Genomic DNA, 14016 nt, shown 5'->3' on the forward strand with positions numbered 1-14016 from the left:
TCTGGAATTCTTGCTGCCCGTTCACAAATGTTACCTTTTTCATGACTACCTCCCACCATCATCAAATTTTAAATATTCATTATGACTGGGAAATTTGCACTTTTCATACATAAAAGCCAAACTTACCGTCCTTTGGTCATAATAGTAAATATTGGTTTATTATTTATTAACATTCATGAAATGATCAAATTTGGCAATAGGCAGCACATTTCAATGAGCATCGTCGTTGCCATACCTATTCTGGCCACAATCGTACACGGTGCACCTTTTAGTATTTATCATGTCTTACATTTATCATAAAGAACATGCATGTGTGGGGAGCCAGGGTACGCAGTCGTGTAGTCAAATATTATATTAGGAATTTATCATTGATTTGATCTATTATAGCATGATAAAGCATGCGTGGCAGTGGAGCCAGGGTATATAGCACTGAGTCCCCTCTACTCCACACAGCACTTTACATTACACTTAGATGGTCCTCTTATCCAAAGCGACTTGCACTTCTTTAGAGGGTATTGGTTACAGTCCCTGGGGCATTGTGGGGTTAGGTGCCTTGCTCAAGGGCACTTCAGCCATGGGATGGAGGTGTAGGGAGAGGCCAGGTGGGATTCGAACATATCACCCTCTGATCTTAAGACCGTCTTTACCACGGCTGATCACAAACTTTTCAACACAAACATGGGGGGTTGTGGCATTCTACACACAGCACTTTACAGCCCAAAAGGGAGGATTGTGGCAGTACTGGCAATAGTTTAAATATAAACAAATGCACTTTAGTCGTAATGTTATATTAGGAATTTATCGTGTCCTACTCTTAGCTGTCATAAAGAACCCGATTAAGTATCTATTGTTTAAAATGGGAATGAGAGGACGTTTTGTGGCTTGATATTTATCTTATCATTAGCTATCACACATCATGACAGACATGAGTTGATATGCAGTGATTAAAAGTCACAAGACAAATTACGTCAGGTCATGGCGCCGTTCCATGGCGACTCGGCATTACTCCCTTCACTTTAACCTTAATGCACTTTATTATCTCAGCATAAGCTGTACTACTGTGTAACTGTTTACTCTTTGTGTCTTCCAATTGCTATATTTAGTGTATGTGCTTTGCAGCTGTCTGTCTTGTCCATTGTTTCTATTTGATTTGTTTTTGATGTTGGGGGAGATGCTACAAAAAAATCCTATCAACTTTGTTGACTTGACAAATAAACTCTTGAACTTGAACGTATGGGCCTACCATGTATATCATGTATGAAGTTCATCATGTTTTTAAGTACAGTCAGCTGACAACAGCGTATCTACATGACCTTCATGTTGTCTTACAGCTGTTTGACCACGTGGCTGAATGTCTGGGCGACTTCATGGAGAAGCAAAACATCAAGGACAAGAAACTGCCTGTTGGGTTCACCTTCTCCTTTCCTTGTGGACAAACCAAACTAAACGAGGTGAGCGCAATAACAATGCATTCAGCAGTGTAATGTACTGTAAATAAGTCTTGACTTCACCACAGTGACAACACTTCGCTTCTTACACCCTGACCCTACTACCACCGATGATCTGCTACACAATGAATATCAACATGTCTGAGAAAATCCTCAGTTATCTACGTATGTTATCCAAAGAGTTTAGCTGGGCAATTGGACTTCACTTACAAAATTTCAAGCTCAAAGAACAAGCCCAGTTGCCTCCAGTTTGGACACAGTCCCTACTACTGATGATCTGCCACAGTGTAGCCTACTGTAGGCCTATTATATATTTTGCGACGTTCACCGTGCTGCATTGTTTGTTTTTCCGCAAGGCTATTTTGCTGACCTGGACCAAACGATTCAAAGCCAGTGGAGTAGAGGGTCTGGACGTGGTCCAGCTTCTGAACAGGGCCATCAAAAAGCGAGGGGTGAGTAACCTCAATCATCAACATGCACCTCTGTCACATCACCACAGCCCTGAAACGACTGTACAACTGTTTTTCATTCAAAAGGCCACTTCAACTTTGATAAAGCCCTCCAAGGGCCGTACTATGAACACAAACCAAGATCTCCCCCTGCACTTTAGGCCTATGTTCTACAACAGAATCCACCTTAACTAGGTTTCCTGAAATATCTACAGTATATAACTAGGTTTCCTTATTGTATTGCAAATGTAATTTCTAACATTTATGTAAAAAACACGCCATATTTCATGTGAAACTGCATAACATTAAAATTATATCAATCAGGGGCCGGATCCAGCGGCCTCAAGGGCCGTAAATGGCCCTCGAGACATAGGTTCCCCACCCCTACTGTAAGGTAATTTCCTAAACAAGCATGTCATCTGCAGGACTATGAAGCCGATATTATGGCCGTTGTGAACGACACAGTTGGTACCATGATGACCTGTGGATTTGATGACCATCGCTGTGAAGTTGGAATAATCATTGGTAAGAAAGTGCTTGAAGCACTTATGCACGCACGTTTGCACGCGCACACACACACACACACACACACACACACACACACACACACACACACACACACACACACACACACACACACACACACACACACACACACACACACACACACACAAATATAGTATGTCATCACTGATTCTTGAAAGTTTGGCAAAAACATGTCCCTGCAGTAAAATATTAATTCTGTGGAAAATCAACTACATTTTCACAAACAAAATGAACCCAGGTAATGGCCAAGGGGTCTGTCACACGAATACACAGTTGTTTGAAATATTTAAGTGTAATTTTATTACTTTTCATGGCTATAAACCTGTCCACACCCTGTAAAAACGCCTGTCCCAAGGACTGGCATCATCATTTCAATTGACTTAAAATACAAAAATCACTAACAGAATTGAACAATATCACCATGATGTGGAAGACCATATTAAAGTGGTTCTACAGATGTGCACATAGTGGATGTAAAACAATATTTACTATTATTTACTGATTGCTCAAAATGTGTCCAGCATATTGGTCACCACCGTCAGATTTTTTCTAAAAGACAATAAAATCAGGTATGCACAAGGTAATTTTCATTACTGAGGACCCCTTTTCAAACCTTCAGCTCTACTGCCTACTTCACCATCACTGAAGCTCCTGTAAGTTTATTATTTTGTCCTCAATTTGTTAATTTGTTTGGACACTGGTACTGTCCCAACCATAAACTGTCAACACCGTCGGGGGTTTTAATACTATTGTATTACATTAATGTTAATAAATATATTTTTTTTCAGAAAAGGTATGAAGCACCCAAGAAACAGAGCGAAAATGAAATGGCTAATGTGAACAAACAATGCATAATATTTAAAAGAGTGTTTTTTTGTCTCACACCGTCAGATGTCACCACCGTCAGATTTTGTTCTGCTCATCATGTTGTTCCATATTTTGCTAAATTGTGCTGGTTAATGAAACATTACTAGGCATGTTAGTAATAATTGTGATCCAAAATGATACTCTAGCCACCACTGAGGTGCATTTGGAGGTTTTTTTGTCAGAAAACCTGACGGTGGTGACATCTGATGGAGTTCACCAAAAAACACATGTTTTACGTGTTTTTGACATGTTTTAAGAATATGCATACAATAACTATCTACAGTTATGTTGAATTGTTAAAGTAATTCACTTTAATACAGTAAACATGTGTTTTTACTTCTAATTCTGTCTGCCGCTGTTGACAAAACAAGAAAGGGCCCATTTTATAAAAAACGTTAAACATGGGGAGCTTGGCCAATGCATTCACTGCACAGCCAAGACCTACATCTATGATACTACACCTCTATATTTTGGATTTGAACAACTTAAAAGCTGTTTTTACCACGTTTTCAACAACCAGTGGCTTACTTCCTAGATAATCTAACTAATGAAGTAAAAAGACATGCTCATACTGTGCACACACAAAAATAAAGTGTTTATGCAAGATGCCATTGACTTGAGAGGGCTATTTATTTTGCTAAATGCAGGTACTAATTAGGCCACTTTCACCACTCTCAGATTACTGTCACCACCGTCAGTTCTTAAGTCACCACCGTAAGAAGGAGTTTTGGACATTTTAAAGGAATGTGCTTACAACATTTTCCTTAGGAGTTGTTGAAATATCAAAGTAATAGCCAATTTAAGCCTACACGAATATTTGTGAAATTACAAAAAATTGTTTGTTGTATTTAGGCGTTAAGTAAGCATCGTTTGACGGTACATATTTTAAAATTAGAACACATGAAACAGTATTAAAATAGAACAGAAGTGAATTTTCAACATTTAAAGGCATATGTGTGAACCAAAAAATACACATAATCACTTAAAAACTCCAGATACATATGCAACCAAATCAATACAATTTTAATAACTTTTAATTGTGTCTGACGGTGTTGACAAAAAACAAGCTATGGTCGGAGAAAAGCCTGATTTCTGAAGAAAATACATGATGGGGAGATTGGCCTTGTGCATTTCTGAAAAGCCAAGACCTTAGTCTACAAGGATATACCATATAATTTTGTAATTCACTTTGTTTTTTTCTGTCAACATTACAACCTGTTTTAGCCACTTTCTCAAGAATCAGTGATTTACATTCGGGAGTGGAACTTTTCACTTCTTCACTGGCACCAGTGCATCATATTACCTTGAAAGTGAAAGACCATTGGAAAACTCCAACTCCCATTGTCATTGTGACACAGCACTCCACAGCACACAAGTGAACACTGCACACTGCACACAACAAAATTGCATTTATGCCTCACCCGTGCAAGGGGGCAGCCCTCTGGTAGATTACTCTCCCCACCAACCTGGCGGGTCGGGAGTCGAACCGGCAACCTTTGGGCTACAAGTCGCCCTAACCGCTTACCCATGACTGCCCATCCTTCCTTCCTGTCTTCAGGTACTGGTACTAACGCGTGCTACATGGAGGAGTTGCGCCACATCGACCTGGTGGAGGGGGACGAGGGACGCATGTGCATCAACACCGAGTGGGGCGCCTTCGGAGACGACGGGACGCTCGAGGACATACGCACCGAGTTCGACAGAGAGATCGACCGCGGGTCCCTCAACCCCGGCAAGCAACTGTAAGTCCTATTGTACACATGGTCACCCGATCCTTTAATCAAATTGCCAAATAGGGAGACGTGGCCACTTGCCAAAGCGTTGCCTACTCGAACACGGCAAGCACCTGTAAGTCCTATTGTACACATGGTCATCCTTTTATCAAATAGCCAAATAGGGAGACGTGACCATTTGCCTAGGGCTTGTCGACTCAACCACGACGAGAAACTGTAATTCTTTAGCAAAGAGAGATATCCTCCGCGCTCCTGCACTTCACAATCTGGTGCGTCACGGGAAAGGACTTGGTAAATGCTGGGAAAGAAAGGAATCACCGGAGCATCTTCAGATGTGGAAATGAACTTGTTTTATTGGGCAAGCGCCAAGACTAACATTTACTGTAAGTCCTATTGCACGCATGGTCATTATTTTATGAAATAGACAAAAAAAGGGTGGCTAAAGGCACTGGACTAGGGCTTGCCTTCCCACTCTATTAAAAATGCCCACCCAAACAGAAGCTGAAATGTTCAAGGCATACAGTACCAATATGTTCAAATAGGGTTGTATATAGGACTAAAGCATGTGCTTGAGGTAGGCCCACCACACACTGTTTCGAGCTATGCCTCTGTTTAATAGTAATTCATTAATCATTACCATGTTAGATTCAATGTACAAAATGTAGACATGTGAGGGGGATGTATGCCAATGAAATGACTCAGAATCAGCTTAGGCCACATTGCTGTCTAAGTATACTAGTGTACTTTTCCATGTACATTCAGGTACATTTGAAAACTGAAAGAAAAGTCTGTGACACCAAGCTCCCATTTCTCTTATTTTAATGTGACGTTTCGGACCGCATGGCCTTCATCAGACTGATCTGATGAAGGGCATGCTGCCCGCAACGTAACATTAAAATAAGAGAAACAGGAGCTTGGTGTCGCAGACTTTTCTTTCAGTTTTCATGGTATTTTTGCTAGTCCTGCTGCAGGACTCCTGCACCCAAACGTTTTTGAGACTGATGTGCGTGTTTTTCTTTTTTTGACATTCAGGTACATTTATTTCCCATTCATCTAGCTTGGTAAACTAACGCCCTGCTATTATAACTTATTGGCAGCTTTGAGAAGATGGTGAGTGGCATGTACATGGGCGAGCTGGTGAGGCTGATCCTGGTCAAGATGGCCAAGGAGGGGCTGCTGTTCGAGGGACGCATCACCGCCGAGCTGCTGACCCGGGGGACCATCGAAACCAAACACGTCTCAGCCATGGAGAAGTAAGTAACAGGCAGGGCTGGCCTGGGACCACTAAACGGCCCAGGCACTCCCCACCCCCATACTACACCTGTGATGGGCTCAGTCCTCTGTATATTGCTGTAATGATGCACCGATGGGCCACTCCATCTAAATTGTGGTCCTGTTTCTAAGGGAAACTTTGAAACAAAAACAAACAAAAGTATAGGCCCCTGAGGACTTGTTGTCCCACCAAGAAAATGCTCTGTATGCTAGATTACCAGTCCAGCCCTGAGTACAGGCTATCTACAACAGTAGAAAGGAAACACTGCACTATCAGAGATTACTGACCACTGAAGGGTATCATTACACTTAGAGGCATAACCTTTGAAAACATTTTGTAGAAGGTCTGTAGCCTGTTGTTAATGATCTCTCATCTCTGGTTATTGACTTAATAACCTTACTTGCCTTACTCATGGTCCATGGTCTTGAAATCTCTTGAATGTGCATTAGTCAGCAATATTATCACTACAATATATTTGACTAGGCTGAATGATAACTTTGAAGGTATTGTTCCTAGTTTCAATGATTGCTATTCTGCCCTTTGCCTACAATAAGCCTACTATGTAAAGAATGACACTGCTGCTCTTTTTATACTTTCAAAGTGACTAACACAAACACACACGCACACATGTTTGCTTTGTCAGGAGCAAGGAGGGCCTGAGCAAGACCAAAGAGATCCTGAACCGGCTGTGCGTGGAGCCGTCGATGGACGACTGCATCGCGGTGCAGCACGTGTGTGGCATCGTGTCCCACCGCTCGGCCTACCTGGTGGCCGCCACGCTGGGCGCCATCCTGCTGAGGCTGAAGGAGAACAAGCACGTTGCCCGCCTCCGCACCACCGTGGGCATCGACGGATCCCTCTACAAGATGCACCCACAGTGAGTACCAACTTGCGGTAGTTACGGTCAGGGGCGCTGACAGCTTTTGTTGGGCCCAGGACAAAGTCATCTGAAAGGGTCCCCTACCCAATACATATAATGTAATGGGGACCCAATTCTGGGCCCCCTGTCTCCCTGGGCCTGGGGCAACATACCCTTTTGTCCCCTTCTGTCGGCGGGCCTGGTTACGGTAGCTATCGGTAGTTATTGGTAGTTACGGTAGTTATCTGGCCGTTTTGTTACTCTCTAAGGACAGTTTGTGTTTTAGACAGTAGGCTACAGAGTAAATCTTGGTCCTGCTCTCCAGGTGTTGCCTACAAGTGCAAGAAAGTGCAGAATCTAGTCCATTGGTCTGTAGAGGTTGCAGTGTCCCCTGGCCCCCATTACAGCATGGTATGGCAACTCTCTGTGTTTGTGTGTAATCACAGCACTAAAGACTTCCATAGATTGACTAAACAGTACTGAGAGAGAGAGAGAGAGAGAGAGAGAGAGAGAGAGAGAGAGAGAGAGAGAGAGAGAGAGAGAGAGAGAGAGAGAGAGAGAGAGAGAGATGGGAGGCGTGGTGATATGTAGAAGTTCTGGTATTTGACATAACAAGCTGCAATGTACTTTAAAAAGTAAACCGTTTGATGTCATGAGAAATAGTAACATAAACAGTTCCTCTGCACTGTATGGGTGTCTGGACATCTCTGCTATGCAAGAAGCCATCCTTGACTACTTGTTTATAGACACGATGAGCAAAGCCAGAACTGTCTCAGCTTAGTGAATACATTTTCTGGCAGTGGCCTGAACATGATGAGTCATGGATAGTGCAATAGTTTGCTTTTTAGAAGACCAAGGGAGTAATGAAAGTACTGCTTCACATTATTATTTTATAGCTCTCGATAATGTGAATTATTCATAGATGTGCGGTACAATTCTGTTGTGATGGTCCTTCTGTTGTTTGAGTTTTATAAGGTGTATAAGTAAAAATGTTTTGTTTAGGTTCACATATTAAACTGTGACACAGTCCCCAAGGGTTAGGATTATGGGTAGTTAGGGTTCTGAAAAAAAACAAAGTGGAAAGCAATAGTCAAGCACAGAAATAATATTTAACCTTGAAGATGCATTAGGCCTATTGAATCAATTCCATTATGGGAGTTACAGTTATCCCTAACCCTAACCCTAATTCATATTAAAAATACTGAAGTGCTCACCCTCCCTGGTGACAAAGATAGGCCTATTTAATCTAAATACCCCAAGATGTCACAGGATACTGTATCTTGTGTTCAACAGCAGTATCCACTTGCCTACTCATTGCACCACACCATAATATTGAAGTGTAAGGAATTACTTTGAAAAGGCAGTAACATGTAATCAGTAATGCATAATGTAGTAAATATGTAATTAATGTAGTAATTAGTAATGAATTATGCATTACAGTTTTTGAGTAACTCGCCTAACACTCTTCCCTTCGCTGCCCGTAAAACAGGTACTCGCGTCGCCTCCACAAGACCGTGCGGCGGCTGATTCCCGACTCCGACGTGCGCTTCCTGCTCTCGGAGAGCGGCAGCGGCAAGGGGGCCGCCATGGTGACGGCCTGGGCCTACCGGCTGGCGGACCAGACCCGGCAGATCGAGGAGACACTGGAGCTGTTCCGGCTGACCAAGACGCAGCTGCTGGAGGTGAAGAAGAGGATGCGGATCGAGATGGAGGTCGGCCTGGGCAAGGACACGCAGGACAAGGCCACCGTTAAGATGCTGCCCACATACGTGAGGCAGGTCCCCGACGGCACGGGTGAGACAGCAAACGCACCTACAGTATAACATAAATGCACCCAGGGCCACTGACAGCTTTGACTGGGGCCAGGACCAAGTCATCTGAAAGGTCCCCTTCGCCTAATACGGTACATGCAATGTAATGGGGACCCAATTCTGCCTTCCCATGGACTGACACACCATAAAAGCCTAACGGGACTAGAAAGATCCACCGGTTGTTTTTGTAATACAGTACACTCACAATATGAACAAAAACAGAGTTGAGTCCTTTTGCTGTTGGATAACTTTTTGGTCCACTTAAAGAGGACTGAGTTCGGTTCACTTAAAGAGGACTAGGTGTGAAAATGCCCATAGTCATTTTTAGTAGAAATATATTTGTGACACATTGAACATTGTTATTTGGTCGGTAGATGGCACATATGAGGATTTGCTGCGCAAAATATTCTTTGAATCATGGTTTAAATGTTACATGAATATGACACCATATTGTGAGAAATGTTCCCTCCTGAGATTCTGATCAAAGGCCGTTTTAATGCTTCAGCACTCCATTACGTGTGTCTTGCAATCAGCAAGCACCTGTGCAGCTGTGCTGTAGTAGAGCTCACACGAATGGACAGATTTAAAGCTTGCTATTACCGGCTAGTAATCCATGACTTACTCCGCGCTACCAGATGACGTTATGTATTTTAAGACCTCGGGGATTTTTGCTGATGACCCCTGCTTGAGATTATCAGGGATGTCTGCACGCCTCTTTGCTGCCAATAACCCGAATTAAGATGATTCCATTACATTACACGTAGCTGATGCTATTATATAATAACGAAGTTTACAGTTATTGAGATACAGGGTATTGGTTACAGTCCCTGGAGCAATGTTGGGTTAGGTGCCTTGCTCAAGGGCACTTCAGCCATGGAGGAATGGGAGGGATTGGTAAAGGGTGGGGATTTCAGCTGCAACCCTGTAATCTACAATCCAACTCCTAACCATTACCCCACGTCTGATTTAATCATAAAATGGTGTAGAATTCTTTAGATGTCTCCAATGATCTTTGAAAGGGCCACTTATCCCTGATCTGTGCCTAAAGGACTATGGTTCTCTATATGTATACGTTACAGAGAATGGAGACTTCTTGGCTTTGGACCTGGGTGGGACCAACTTCAGGGTGCTGCTGGTGAAGATTCGCAGCGGCAAGAGGAGGACGGTGGAGATGCACAACAAGATCTACGCCATTCCACATGAGATCATGCAGGGCACTGGAGAGGAGGTGAGACATCTTAGACCCGATTCTCCTAACATGCCCATAACACAAACCTGATGTGGAGGAAAAAATGTTGTCATTACAAACAGCGAATCAGTTCTTATGTGTGTCTTGTGTGTTCCTGGATGCACTTGTTAGACAAGTTTTTTTTTTTTCCCCTTGACCTTTCTAGCTTTTCGATCACATTGTTCACTGCATATCTGATTTCCTGGACTACATGGGGATGAAGAATGCCCGCCTCCCACTGGGATTCACATTCTCCTTCCCCTGCCAGCAGAAGAGCCTGGATGCGGTAAGCACACAGCAGCAGTCAGCACTAAGGCCTATTGTTTGGCTGAGCAATACTGAATTATGCGAAGAGAAGAGTACTTTTTTAAAAATTGTAGCCTCTAAGTGTTAACCTAGTTGTAAAACATATGATCCAGTTTTATTGTATGGTCGGTCTCTTTGAAATTGCAATTTACAATTTGGAAGTCCATTTTACCAACTTCTCTGGAGGAGACTTTGACTAGATTGTGGTGTTCAGACAGAGTGTTTGAAATGAGATATTTCTTGAGTTTGTGTGTTTTTTCCCGTGTGGGCCGCAGGGCATCCTGGTGACCTGGACGAAGGGTTTCAAAGCCACAGACTGCGAGGGGGAGGATGTCGTCGGGCTGCTGAGGGAGGGAATTAAGAGGCGAGAGGTGAGGCATTGCACAACACCCTCATTTCCTGAAAATGACAGTGGAAGGGGGCCAAGAGATGGGGGGAAGTGGAGGAGGAGAAGGAAGGGGGAGGCAGTAATCTTCCATTACACTACAGCAGCATAGCTAGCTCCATTCACTGCTAATCTGTTCTCTTGAGAGAGCATGGCTTGGCCAAATATTTCTCTGTCTGTTGAAGTTTCATAGCACTGTAAAACATTGCAGCAAGTTACTGTTAACGTAAAAAGGTAAGTTGCCCTGCTGACTTAAGTTTGTAAGTTAACTCAACTTGAGAAAGCCTTGAGTTGAGTTAGGCCTTGAGTTGAGTTAACTTACAAACTTACGGCAGCAAGGCAACTTACCTTTTTATGTTTAACTAGCTTGCAATGTTTTTACAGTGTAGTCTGGTCTGTTGAGAGAGCATGGCTTGGCCAAATATTGCTGTCTCTTGTGGTTTCGCTATGAGATTTCAATACTGATATATAATACTTTCTGTATCTGTAACTTGAGTTTCTGTATTATCCACTTGTCTTGTTTGAATTAACTTGCTGTCTGGCTGTAAAGCTCATGAACAGTAATCTGGTGATGTTATCAGTATGATACTCCACTAGGCATTTTTTATAGATTACCATGAATTGTAGGACTTCTAAATGTCACTGTAGACAAGATAGATTTTCTCAAGTTAAGATAAGTTGACAAAAGACAAAGGTTGGCAATATGTTTATACTGATATCTTTATATGTTGCATGGTAGAGCCTGCCAAGTGCAAAGTGTGCTCTGCAACTATAATATAACAATTCTCCAGTAGGTTACATTTCCCTCCCCATGTAACAGTATACTCTGCTCTGCTCTGTGTGTTTAACAGGAGTTTGACCTTGATGTGGTGGCCATAGTGAATGACACGGTTGGCACAATGATGACATGCGCATATGAGGAGCCCACGTGCGAAGTCGGACTGATCGCAGGTCAGTTTCATGATATTCTTTCACACAAATATCACTACCAGCTCCCTGTGTAGATCAGTAGGCCAGGTTACTTTTTCGAGTTTTTTTAAAATGTCATGTCCTGTCATTTTTCCAATGTATTAATGATTTAAATGATTGAAAATAATTCTCATAGCTAAAAAAAATATTCACAGCATTTTTTTGTAAAGACACATTTTAAAAAAGAAAACCAATGCCACAATGTTGACTGGCGCCTCGAAGCCACAAGAAACGGATCATATTCCTGGGTGTTGCGCAATCCTGAAAAGTTGTCTGTCTGGTGGTGACATCATGGCATTGCAGGGACTGGCAGCAACGCGTGCTACATGGAGGAGGCGCGGAACATCGACCTGGTGGACGGGGACGAGGGCAAGATGTGCATCAACATGGAGTGGGGCGCCTTCGGAGACAACGGCTGCCTGGACGACATCAGGACGGAGTACGACAGGGCCGTGGATGAGCTGTCCCTCAACCCAGGCCACCAGAGGTCAGTCTGACACCAAGGACGTAGTAGTAGTAAATCCATCTTGCTTTGATGTGTGCATTCCAATATGTGACCTTGCGTCCTCCACTTGTGCATGTGGCCTCACGTTTTGCTGATGCCCCGCCTCCGTGGAGAAAACAATTAAGTTTCGCCGCTGTCAGCCCAGCCACAACAATTTTTGGGGGACTGTTCTTCATTCACCATCCAGTTTGCGAATGAGAAAATGACTTTACAATTGAGCTTTTGCGAGATATTGAAATATAATGCTGTTGTCAGTGATGTCATTACTACGCATTACTTCCTGGTACGAGGCCACAAGCACAAGACGCAAGGTCACATATCGGAACGCACCCTAAGTCTTCAGTCGTGCGGCACATAACGTTCTCCCAACTTGTTTAACCTGAAACCAAAGACGTGTGACGTGTGATGGTTTGATTTGTGACGTGTTCTTACTTGACATTTTGGGATGGGGGAGAGGGAGGAAGGGAGTGGGAGAGAGAGAGAGAGAGAGAGAGAGAGAGAGAGAGAGAGAGAGAGAGAGAGAGAGAGAGAGAGAGAGAGAGAGAGAGAGAGAGAGAGATTTCCTCATCTGACCTTGAAAGAGGGGCCTGTATTTGAAGACTTAAATAAAAGGTCAAGGGTCGCAACCTACTGTATGACCTTTGAGCAGTAAGGACACACTAGTACACTACAGTTTAGTAATACACTAGTAGCCTGCAACTGTACACACATTCACAAAAAGCCACTGCAAGCTTTTTTTTTTGAGGAAGCATGCTCAGGATTAGGGTATTTTTTTGTAAGTTTACTGACAGAATGACAAGGTAGTGTATACACGGGACAGTTATTTAAAAGGAGCCCCCACCCAATGCAATGTAATGGGACCCAATTCTGGGGCCCCATATCTCTGCACCCAGGACAAGTGACCTGTTTGTCACCTCCTGTCACCTTCCCTGCATGCAGTTGTATTCAATATATAGACTCATACTTGTTTATTGTTTGTTTATTTGTTAGGTCCCCATTAGCTGTGACAAATTCCTGGTCGTCCACTTATTCAATAAAATCGGTTCATCAAAGTAATGTCAACACCTTGCTTATCTAATGATGTAATCCAGCTAATCATATATCTGGCATGTGTCTGTAGCTACGTTTACATGGGACATTTAATACCGAATGAACTCACTTTGATTCTGAATAAAGCTTAATTCCGCTTTGAAAACGTCATGTAAACACCTTACACACGTAAATTCGGAATTAAATGAAAGATTAAAGTAAACTCAGTGTAACTATTTAGTTGTGAATAATTCATCGTCATGTAAACGTAGTGTGCGTCTCAGCGCATCATGTTCTAATCGTATCTGTGTGGAACGTGCAGGTATGAGAAGATGTGCAGTGGCATGTACCTGGGGGAGATCGTGCGGAACATCCTGATCGACCTGACCAAGCGCGGCTTCCTCTTCCGAGGCCAAATCTCAGAGACCCTGAAAACGAGAGGAATCTTTGAGACCAAGTTCCTTTCTCAAATTGAGAGGTACGGTAGGCCTTTGTTGTTTTATAAACTGCTGCGTCACTCCCAAGTGCTACAGTATGCCCTCATGTTCCATGCTATTTGTAGGCCTACATGTGCTGTGTCATTGATTCTTCAGGCCGTTATATTTTAT

The 14016-nt window shown here is 43.0% G+C and overlaps 1 protein-coding gene across 1 annotated transcript in view; it reads left to right on the top strand.

Annotated features, from left to right (window-relative positions):
* hk1 (hexokinase 1) overlaps window positions 1-14016 on the top strand; it is a 33139-nt gene that overhangs the window by 14999 nt on the left and 4124 nt on the right. The window contains exons 4-16 of the mRNA XM_063191785.1: window positions 1332-1451; window positions 1805-1900; window positions 2323-2422; window positions 4869-5052; window positions 6141-6296; window positions 6960-7193; window positions 8665-8969; window positions 10066-10214; window positions 10381-10500; window positions 10796-10891; window positions 11757-11856; window positions 12178-12361; window positions 13731-13886. Coding sequence (XP_063047855.1) covers window positions 1332-1451; window positions 1805-1900; window positions 2323-2422; window positions 4869-5052; window positions 6141-6296; window positions 6960-7193; window positions 8665-8969; window positions 10066-10214; window positions 10381-10500; window positions 10796-10891; window positions 11757-11856; window positions 12178-12361; window positions 13731-13886 — 2000 coding nt within the window. The remainder of the gene's footprint in view (window positions 1-1331; window positions 1452-1804; window positions 1901-2322; window positions 2423-4868; window positions 5053-6140; window positions 6297-6959; window positions 7194-8664; window positions 8970-10065; window positions 10215-10380; window positions 10501-10795; window positions 10892-11756; window positions 11857-12177; window positions 12362-13730; window positions 13887-14016) is intronic.

Source organism: Engraulis encrasicolus, chromosome 24, assembly GCF_034702125.1.
Source record: "Engraulis encrasicolus isolate BLACKSEA-1 chromosome 24, IST_EnEncr_1.0, whole genome shotgun sequence".
NCBI lineage: Eukaryota > Metazoa > Chordata > Actinopteri > Clupeiformes > Engraulidae > Engraulis > Engraulis encrasicolus.